The sequence below is a fragment of the Siphateles boraxobius genome, unplaced genomic scaffold, assembly GCF_051911475.1.
Source record: "Siphateles boraxobius isolate OS27281-9 unplaced genomic scaffold, OSU_SipBor_1 7, whole genome shotgun sequence".
Taxonomy (NCBI): Eukaryota; Metazoa; Chordata; class Actinopteri; order Cypriniformes; family Leuciscidae; genus Siphateles; species Siphateles boraxobius.
The window spans coordinates 30,052,002-30,063,482 of NW_027509197.1; the positions used below are offsets into that span (position 1 = coordinate 30,052,002).

The 11,481-nt window shown below is 39.9% G+C and overlaps 1 protein-coding gene across 1 annotated transcript; it reads left to right on the top strand.

Annotated features, from left to right (window-relative positions):
• The first annotated feature begins 1,268 nt into the window (after positions 1-1,268).
• Positions 1,269-11,118, top strand: LOC143723948 (sterol 26-hydroxylase, mitochondrial-like). The gene is made up of 9 exons (XM_077216888.1): positions 1,269-1,567; positions 1,868-2,058; positions 2,255-2,454; positions 3,765-3,962; positions 5,545-5,708; positions 5,803-5,969; positions 6,104-6,185; positions 6,265-6,465; positions 10,766-11,118. The coding sequence occupies exons 1-9, from the start codon at positions 1,328-1,330 to the stop codon at positions 10,898-10,900; spliced, it is 1,578 nt and encodes a 525-aa protein (XP_077073003.1). The 5' UTR covers positions 1,269-1,327; the 3' UTR covers positions 10,901-11,118.
• The last annotated feature ends 363 nt before the right edge of the window (positions 11,119-11,481 follow it).

The window sequence follows — 11,481 nt, forward strand, 5'->3', positions numbered from 1 at the left end:
CGGAAGTTCGACTGGGTTTCCCAGGCTAGGTAATAATCTATTGGCAGATTAATATTTATCAAAATGTATAGTGATTATAGCCTATTGTAGCTATATTATATTTTAATAGTTCAACAAAAAAAAATTTAAATTATGTTGTTACAATATCATTCCAAGACTCGTTCATCTTCGGAAAACAAATTAAGATATTTTAATGAAATCTTAGTGATTTTTGCCTCTGCATTGAAAGTGTTTTGAACTAAAATTCTGACGCTACAGTTCACGCCCCGCACATGACATGCAAGGATAAAACGTAAATCGTGCGCAAGATTAAGACTAGGCTACTATTTCACAGGGCTCCATATAAAATATGAATTGAGCTGTTTAATCCACTTAGATGTTGCTTGCCAGAGATCAAGCAGTAAAGACCTAAAGAGACAATACAGACTTTTAAATGAGACAAACTGAGCAACAGGCGAGTGATAAACAGTGTGGTTGAATCATTCTTTGAAATTCTGGATAAAGACTCTTTTCATTGGAGTAATAAAATCCCACTTGTAGAAAATCTGTGTATTTAACTTTGTTATTGTTAATGTTATACAACAACAGATGACATAATGCACTAATTGTGATCTAAATAAGTAAACTAAATTATATATATTTTTTGCACATAACAAAATTATATAAGGTATACCGTATCTAATCTTTTTTAGGTGATCGAAAGAAAAAATGTACTAAGCATTCAGCAAATGTCTTTCAGGAATAAGAGCCGTTGTACACGGGTATGTTTAAAAAAAAATTAAAAAAAAGGGTTCAAAACCTTTTGTTTGTGTTGGTTCACTACAACCCTGTAGGAATTAGAGCAGAGGTTAATGTTAAAGTGATAGTTCACCAAAATGAAAGCTGCGTTTCCTTACCCTCATGTCATTCCAAACCTGTTTGACCTCATTTCTGTGGTGGAAAAGAAGAACTTTAGCAGAATGTTCACACTTCTGTTTCTGAGGACCAGGGGCAGCTGTGTTCATCATTCACTTTCAATGTATGAAAAAGAGCAGCTTTTGTGTTCCAAAGAGGAAAGATGAGGTTTTTAACATGACATGAGGGTTAGTAAATAATAGTAAATAATGATGTTTTTGAGTAAAGTAAATTTCGATTTTCTCCAGAGGTGAAACATCATTCATGCAAGAGAAGGGTGTTTCAAATTTCAAAACAAACCTGCTCACAATATTACATTATAACAGATATTGAAGGGTTAACTAGAGAGGCTTTTGCCCCACCTCCCTCTCCCTCCCGTGTGAAAGAGGATCGGTGTAGACGGTGTTTCCCTCATTCTTCTCAGTGCTCCATAATGGCTGTTCGTTTTGCATTGAGCTCTGCAGAAAGAAAGATTGGATTTGGTTTTCTGAGGCCCACAACAACGACCACGGACATCAGGAGAGGCGCAGTGGGTAATGCTGCTGCTTCTGTCACTGTCCAGGACAGCCACGGGAAGCTCAAGACTGTGGCTGACCTCCCAGAGATCAACACATTTAGGATGTTGTACAGACTGATCTTTAAAGGGTACCTGAATCGCATGCATGAGCTGCAGGTAAAGAAAGAAAACACATCCGTAGTTTATTTATCATGTGACTGTAACTGCAGGAATGTTAAAATGATTTCTGCCTTCTTTTATGTACTTAGACTGTCAATGTTTTGTCTTTAAAGACACTGAACAAATATGAAACAACTGTATAATTGTACACTTTTAAATAATTCAGTATACTTGTTGTTTATTTGTTGCTCTGAACCAATTTGGAGGTGCAATGCAATTTATCTCAAAATTAACCAGAATTCTTTTCTTAACTTTTTCACTTGTTTGTTCTTCACCTCTTGTTTTTCATCTCTCCAGCTATACGAAAAACGCCTTTATGGTCCCTTGTACAAAGTGAACGCTGGAAACTTCCAATCTATTTCAATAAACAGCGTGGACTTACTGGAGGAACTCCTTAGAAAAGATGAGAAGTTTCCTTGCAGAGGAGACATGACTCTGTGGACAGAGTACCGTGACATGAGAGGCATCGGCTACGGCCCTTTCACAGAGTAAAAAAACATTGGCATTGGTTTCTTTATCCTTAAGATGTTTTGCAAATTATATATTATGTAAGACTAGTCATGTCAGGAGATTTTATGAGGTCAAAGTGCATTTGTCTAATGTAGCTGTGTGATGTTATGTAAACTTATCAGGTTATGTTGTTTTTTTGTTGCTCTTCTAAAAAGAGAATATGTTCTTCAACAGAGAAGGAGAGAAATGGTACAAACTGCGGACAGTGCTGAACAAACGCATGCTACATCCAAAGGACTCGGTTCAGTATGGAGATGTGGTCAATGCGGTGGTCAAAGACTTCATCAAACGGATTTACTATCTGCGGGAAATGAGCCCCACTGGTGATCTTGTACCTAACTTGACCAATGAGCTTTACCGGTTTTCCCTTGAAGGTATTTCCCCTCCATAAGCACTTGAAATTATATAAAATAACATTTTACATTAAGGTCTCATGTTAACATTTATCTAATACATAAGTTAAACTATGGGAGCAATATATTTTTACAGCATCTACTAACCTTTGTTAATGTTAATAAAAATACATTTGTTCATGTTAGGTCACACTGCATTAACTAAAAATAACATTTAGAACATTTAATAACATTTAATAGTAAATGTAAAATGAATGCTGTAAACGTGTTGCTCATTGTTAGTTCATATTAACTAATGAAGTGAACTAATGTTAACAAATGGAACCTTATTGTAAAATCAGACAATAGAAGAAACAACTGGCTTGTCACAATTAAGGGTAATTAGGAACCAACCTCACACTACATCATGCAAGACCTAATTATGCAACATGAAACAACATTTGTGGACATTTTCCCCCACATAATATATTTTAGCAAATATGGTAATATACTAAATAATAACCTGTAATTTTTACTTGTCAAATTAAGCCATTTAAGTTACACTACCATTCAAAAGTTTAGGTGCGGCAAGATCTTACTAATCAAAAACAGTACTGTAAAAATTATTGTCACAATTTGTAATGTAATTAAAAAGAAAACTGTATTGTATTTTAATATGTTTTAAAATGTAATTTATTTCTGTGATAACAAAGCTGAATTTTCAGCATCCACTCCAGTCTTAAGTGTCTCATGATCCTTCAGAAATCATTCTAATATGCCGATTTAGTGCTCAAGAAAAAAAATCTTATTATCAAAGTTGCTTAAAATTTTTGTGAAACTTTGATAATTTTTTTCTTCAGTGAATTGTAAGTTCAAAAGGCCATTTATTTATTTTAATTTAATGTGTCTTTTTTGCTGAATAAAAATATTAATTTAAAAAAAAAAATCTTACTGACCCCAAACTTTTGAACGATAGTGTTGAAGCAGATCCCTTTATCCATGACTTTATTTATAATTCAAACTTAATCAAATCATTTAAAGTATTAAGGTATTTCTTATTATTCAGGTATTTTATTGAGAAAGTTAATTAAGTGACATCTTTCTGCTATAAGATCCCTGATATAATGTTGTCATGCAAAAGTAACAGCGATCTGCTTTGGGTGCTGCACAGTGAGCAGACGTTTCACAACAAAGGTTTAAAGTCATCCATTTTACAAATCAAATGATAGTCTTTCTATTATCATTGCAATAAATGTACATGCCAATTTATCATGCGTGCCAACTAATCGCATAATGTTTTCCATTTGCCCACAATAATTGTGAATTTTCTGCTTGTCGCTTTTCTCATACAGGAATCTCATCCATTCTGTTTGAGACGCGCATTGGGTGCCTGGAGAAAGAGATTCCTGTAGAGACACAGGATTTCATTAATTCTATTGCACAAATGTTCACCTACAGCATGCCTGTGGTGGTGCTGCCCAACTGGACTCGCAGTTACTTGCCATTTTGGCAGTGGTACCTCAATGGCTGGGAGGGAATATTCAAATTCGGTGAGCTTGTTAGTTCACTCATTTTTTTCAGATAAACTACAAGAGATACAGACATGTTGTGCAGTGTGATGATATATTGTATAGAGGTCGACCGATAGTGGATTTTACCGATACCGATATTTAGGTTTGATCGTATATGCCGATAACCGATAATTCAACCGATATTTTTTTTAAATGGATACTGGATTAAAAACAAACATAACACTCACAAGTAAAACAGTGCTGAACTGAAATGTCTTAAATTAAATAAATATATAAATATGAATATATTAAAATAAGAAGTTCTGCAGAGCGAACTCTATACAGAAAATAATTTAAACATTAAAATATTACACGTTTCGTTAGCTATAACCTAGAAACATACGTAAAGGTAACACTTTGCAAGTCGCATTTGTTAACAAGAATACTAGCTAGCTTTCATGAACTATATGCATTATGCAATATACGTTTTTACTGCATGTATTAATATGAGCAATACAATTGAACCTTTATCATTCATGTTAGTTCATAGTACATTAACTAAGGTAATAACAGATCAAATAAGAATTAAAACTCCATTTCAAATGCATTAGTAAATGTTGAAATTAACAAACTAACAATGAATAATACTTCTACAACTTTTAGTAACCTTGGTTAATGCTAAAAATGGAATCTTATTGTAAAGTGTTACCATTTCATATAATTCCAAAGAGTCATTCTTAAAGATGGCCATTAAAATTTAATAAAGACCTATATTACATATACGTAATATAGCCTATGTATAGTCTCTCACTTTATTTGCTTCTATTTTAGAACACTTGATGACCACTAATCAAAATAAAAAGATGTATTGTAGTGTTAAAAAAAGAACTTAAATCGAACGCATTTCTGATTTGTTTATGTTTCTGTCGGCTAACTTACAAGATCATATCAATGTTGAGAAAGCAATCACGTCACTAGTTTTAAATATGCAACTTCGTCGGCTAATGAATGCATAAAAGTGACCAGCTGGATCTAAAATAATGCAAATAGATGGTAACAATTGCAACATAAAACATTTGGGTCAGGTCTGCGTGTGTTTTTGTCACATTGTTTAAACCGCTTGACTGAGACAATGTTACGCCACGACGGCAAACATACTTCTGTTCTTTCTCTGCTGATGCAGCATCTAGACAACAAATTAATTGCTTTATAATGATATGGCAATATAGCCTACTTTAGTGTTATGTATTCATACCGTTTCGCTGTCAGTGTTTTAAATTTGCGTCTGAAGTGTCAGCGCTCTCTGTGCTGCTTGTTCTCTCCTTGCAGCACGCAGCCTCACGTGCTAACGTAAACAACTCAGCCAGTGATAGTTTGTTATTTGTCCTCTAGAGGCCGCTCTTGCTCTGTATAATGCCAGCAGTCTCTTCTCAGCTCTCTCGTACTGTGTAATGACTCCGCACACTTCTCAGCCACTCAAGCAACAGACGCAACCCGGAAAAACTATCGGAGTGGATTTTCCCGATAACGATAGTTACACCAATCAACTATCGGTGCCGATTAATCGGCAAACCCGATGAATCGGTCGATCTCTAATATTGTACTTATGGGTTATGCACAGCCGGAAAGATGATTGACATGAAGATGGAGGCCATTCAGAGGCGCGTGGATGCAAATCAGGAGGTTGCTGGGGAGTATCTCACCTATTTGCTTTCCAATGTTAAAATGAGCAGTAAAGATGTTTATGGAAGCATTTCTGAGCTTCTGTTGGCTGGAGTGGACACAGTAAGAAACAATTATTCTACATTTGACCATTTAAAGAAAATATATGAGGTTTAAAATGATAGAACATAAGGCTTTGTTTCTTTTCGTGTTCTAGACCTCCAACACCATGTTGTGGGCACTTTATCTCCTCTCAAGAGATCCAGAAGCTCAAGAGGCTCTGTATCAGGATGTAACCAGAGTCTTAAAGGGTGACAGTGTCCCAACAGCACAGGAAGTGAACAACATGCCTTACCTCAAAGCTGTCATCAAGGAAACACTAAGGTGGAGGATTATATTGTGTAACATACATCGTATTTGAGAAGCCATATTAAAATCTGACAGTGGCCAACAAACAGCAAAATCTGGAAATATATTTGCATATTATAATTTCTTTGCACATGTAATCTCCTGCGCAGGATGTACCCTGTGGTGCCCATGAATTCTCGTCTTATTGCAGAAAATGATGTTGTCATTGGTGGACACTTTTTCCCAAAAAAGGTAAATTGTTATTGGGAAGAAAAGAAGAGCTGCCAGTTTAGAAATTGACATCATTAAATCAGCTGTTTTTTTTTAACAGACAACATTCACTCTGTGCCACTATGCAATCAGCCGTGATGAGAAAGTCTTCCCAGAACCACGGAAGTTCAAACCTGACCGCTGGCTCAGAGATGGCAGAACAAGACCCAACCCATTTGGGTCAATCCCATTTGGCTTCGGAGTCAGAGGCTGTGTTGGCCGTCGCATTGCTGAATTGGAGATGCATCTGGCTTTGGCAAGGGTAAGAGAAACGTCTCGGGTTACTTAGATGTAACCTGGTTCCCTGAAAAAGCGGGAACAAGATGCTGCGCTTAGCTCTATAGGAACACTTCTTCATGTGACAATCAGTGAATTAAGTGTATAAACACGCCAAAGAATTTGCCTTTGACCTTGATGGCTTCTGACAGTGACATCACTGGAGCGCATGCTCATCAAAGGCTATAATTATATGTACTGCAGGTGGACCTTCAGGTATCACTTTGTCTGAAGATCTGTCCAGGCACATCCTCAGTGCAGCCTCGAAGCGCAGCATCTCGTTCCCGCTTTTTCAGGAAACAGGGTTACAGCTAAGTAACTTGAGACGTTCCCTTTCAAAAGCTACTTTCAATGCTTCGCTTTGTGCTGTGGGGAGGAGAATACCAACGCTGCCGCACTGGGAGTGTCTGTACCGCTCACGGTTGTGTAGTATGTGCTCACAAGCACACAGGAGGTCTCATGAGTCTGGGATTGTTGACTCAAGGACATGTGAACCTGGGGTCACATTATCATCCAAACTATAAAATCTGATGAATGTGTGTGGAGAGGATCACCCTGCCGCATCACAAACTTGTCGCAAGCCCCTCAAGGACTATGACTAGGTCCCATGAGGGAACTTTGATTCTAACGGGCGGTCTCAGTTGCCTGGCACCACGAATGCAGGTGGCGATCAGAGGGTGTTTCCCGACTGATACCCCATCAACCAGGGCGTGGCAAGCCGATATGGCGGCCACATACACCTTGAGAGTGGCGGGGCATGTGTCTGCTAATAATTTCTCCTGCAGAAACTCCAGCACTGAAGCAACTTGGCAGTGGACTGGGTCCACGTGATCTGCAGTACACTACCACTCAAAGACACCCCATTTAGTGGCATAGATCCTTCTCGTGGAGAAAGCCATAGCACTGAGAATGGTCTCAATAACTTCATCTGAAAGCCCAGTGTCCCTCAGCTGGTACCCTTAAGGGGTGGTTCCCACATGAAAGTTCCCCAGCTCGGGCCGGGGATGAAATATTATCCCCTGTGCTTCTGACAGAAGGTCCCTCCTGTTCAGTATCGCCCAGGGCGAGCCGTCAAGGAGGGTTATTATCTCTGAGAACCAATCTTGGTTTGGCCAATGCGGTGTAGTCAGTAAGAGGCAAACTTTGTTAGAAGTCCCGGGAGCAGCGCAATCGTGGGAAAAGCATACAGACCCAGGGGGGTTGGGTGGCTCAGAGAGAAGTAGAAGGGACATTGCACTGTCCCTTGAGAGGCGAAGAGGTCCACCTCTGCTTTGTAGAATCTTTCCCAAATTTGTTTCACTACCTCGGGGTGGAGTTTCCACTCCCCATTTGGTAATGTCTTTCTGGACAGTAAGTCTGCTCCCACATTCAATTATCCTGGAATTTAGATCGCCTTGAGGGACAAGAACTTGTCCTGAGGCCAAAGCAGAATCTGTTGCTCTAGCTTGTTCAGATGGTGCGAATGCAGGTCGCCCTGGCGATTTATGTTGGAGACTAATGTATTGTAATCCACCTGCACTAGTACATGGTAGCCTCTTAGCTTCTGGAGGAAGTACTTTAGAGCCAGAAACACAGCAATCAATTCAAGCCATGTAAGACCGCTCCCTAACCATAACGCGAGGCGTCTGTCGTTAGCATTTTGCGACGACAACACGCACCTAGAGTGGGAACCAAAGTGAGGAACCGGGGTCTGAGCCACATAGAAAGGGTCTGTAGCCCACAGCACGTAGCCCTTATATGCCTCTGGGTGTTGGCCCTTGGATATAACCCCTTGGCTTTGAGCCACAACTGAAGTGGCCTCATGTGCAAAAGGCCCTTAGGGATCACCGTGGACGCAGATGCCATGAGACCTAAAATCCCCTGGAACTGACGAAAAGTCATGATCTGACCTTGCCTGATATTGCCTAGGGTGTCCGAAATGGTCTTGACATAAGCGTAAGACAGCTGTGCCCACATGGTGACCAAGTCCCATATGATCCCTAAGTAAGTCGTCTTTTAGGGCGGGAGAAAGTATACTCTTCTTTGCGTTAAGTCTCAGACCTAGAGAGAACAGATGAGCGAGGACGACAGTTTGATGTTAAAGCACAAGCTCTTTAGATTGGGCCAGTATCGGCCAATCTTCTATGTAATTTAAAATGTGGATGCCCTGGAGTCACAGCGAAGCCAGAGCTGCACCCATGCATTTTGTGTATGTGCGGGCTGACAAGGCTAGCTGAAAGAAAGAACCAGATATTGGTAAGCTTCGGCGCTGAAAGCAAACCTCAGGACAACACTTCCTTGTGTTTTCTATGTGAAATTTCATGTGAAAGTTCTATGTGAAAGTATGCGTCATTGAGATCGATTGTGACAAACCAAAAGTTTGTTGTCTATAGCATCTTGAACTTGATCTTTCTGAGAAAAAGTTTCAAGCCACAAAGATCTAGAATGGGACGCAAATGTCTTTTGGGAACCAGAATGTACCGACTGTAATAGCCTGATTCTCTCTCTGGTAGGGGAACACGTTCTATGGACCCCTGTCCAGAAGAGATTGCAGCTGTTGTGACATGAGATGTACCTGCTCCGGTTTGACGGTTGTGGGGACCACGCCGTTGAAACGCGGGGGTAGAACATGAATTGTATCCTGTATCCCTTTTCTACAGTCATTCAGACCCGAGAAGAGATACCGGGCAGTAACTTTCACGCTGCCACGTTCTCTGAAAGGGGTACCAATTTCAATACTTCCTGTTGAGGGAATGTTGGATGTTCTGTGTCTTGGGCAAAAACAGTAGGCGATGGAACACCCAGCATTTTGATGGAAACCGCTGCCCCCAAAGCACCAGAGGTGGCGGGGATGTTATGGTGGTTTCGTGAAGGTGCCGGGAAGCCTTTGTAGCCACCTACACAGATCAGGACCTCTTTTTTTTGGAGGCAATATTCCTGATGTCATGTCTCCTGTGAGGTTGTTGAGCATGATGAGCCGGACTCCAGTCTTTATGAGGGGAGCGTGACTCGCTAGGTAGCCGACGGCCCCTCCCACTGAGTGTGGCAAGGAAGAACCCTCCACAAGCTTTCTTCTGTTTCTTCACCTCCCTGAACCTGCTGACTACTTTATTTACAGAGTCGCCAAACAGGCCAGAAGGTGAGAGGTGGGCATTGAGAAGAAAGACTCTGTCTTTTACTCTGTAACACCGCCATGGTGTTAGATACCCCACGAGCATCGCTTCAACGATGCATTATCTTATAACCGTGAGCCGCCACACCCACGATAGTCGAATATGTAGATGTCGAAGGCGCACAATGTGTAAGGTTTCCCCCATGAGCGAGAGATCTCGTCACGAAGGTCCTTAAAGAAGGGTAGAGATTGTTTTTGAGCCCCTTTCTCCTGGCCACCGAACAGAAATATGTCCTCTTATTTAGAGCATATGGGGAGATGTTGTTCCTTTTGCCAATCCAGCTGTAACCTGGCCACGGCGAAAGTCACCACCTCGAGTAGCTCCTTTTGCGCTTTGTCATCATCACGCAAGGTATGCTCGGAGGTGGTAAACTCAAGATCCATATCACAAGAAACAAAAGAAGAATTGTCCTCCACCCGAGCCGAAGAGAAGCCGCGGCACGCTTCGAAGTCAGGCAGAAAGACATTGTGATCTGGAGAGAGAGAGCGATAAAGAAGGCCCGTCTTTCGCCCCTCATCGAGATCAACATGCGAGCCCCATGATCTCAATGTAGGTGCTGGCCCTTCAAAGTATGTAAGGCGAGCACGAAGTTCACAGAAGAACAATTCACAGTGCTTGCAATCGCCCTGGTCCAATGCACGGGCAGCATGCTCTTCCCCCAGACAAACAAAGCAGAACTGATGTGTGTCGAGTTCAGGCATGGGCTGTGAACACGGAGGCACACAAAGCTTACTCTGTATGATGCTCATAATCGTTTTAAATTGAAGAAAAGACTGCTCGCTGTCAGTAATTTCAACAGAAGATAAGCTGAGAGCTTGAATCTCACACACACACACACACACACACACACACTATGGCTCTGAAAACAAAGAAAACTGAAGGTGCACCTGCATAACATCTAATTATAGCTTCTGACGAGCACACACTCCAGTGACATCACTGTCAGAGGCCAAATTCTTTGCTGTGTTTACGCACATAATTCACAGATGGTCACATGAAGACGTGTTCCCACTGCTAAGCGCAGCATTGAGAGTAGCTTTTGAAGGGGAACAGACATATTTATTTTTGATTTTGTGCCAGACAGTTCTATTACATTTATTAATTGTGCTTTTCGATTGTATTTTTTCATTCCAGCTAATCAAGTTGTTTGAAATCAGACCGGACCCAACTGTAGGTGAGGTTCAGTCACTCAATCGCACAGTGCTTGCGCCAGACAGAAAGGTTAACCTCCACTTTGTGGAGAGACGGAAGATACATAATGAAGCATAGCTAAAGAAGACCACTGTTTCATCAAAAACATAAGCTGCATGTGTACATATGAAAATTATCAGATGAAGTGAATCATGTTAATGTCAACTTCTGTATCTTCATTTGATTATGATTCTGTTGTGCTTTGGAATATGCAATATAAAGGACCCTGTATTACACTGTGAAAATTTATTTTTTTCTCACCCTATTTTGACATTAAATTGTTCTTGTGCATTGTATTTCATTATGCTGACATATATGTGTGTCTTTTATGAACTTGAATTATGTAACAAATGAAATGACTAATATATCACCTTTGACAAATTCATTTGTATATATATATATGCAGTGGTCAACATTTGAAGTGGATCAAAACCTTTCATCAAAGTTATACATGCATTTTGAACAATACCCGGTCTTGTCTTAAAACAACTTTGATTAACTTTTTTGATCCACTTCAAATGTTGACCACTGTGTGTGTATATATCTATATACACACACACAGTAGGCTATATATATATATGTATATATATGTATATATATATATATATATATATATATATATATATATATATATATATATATATATATATATATATATT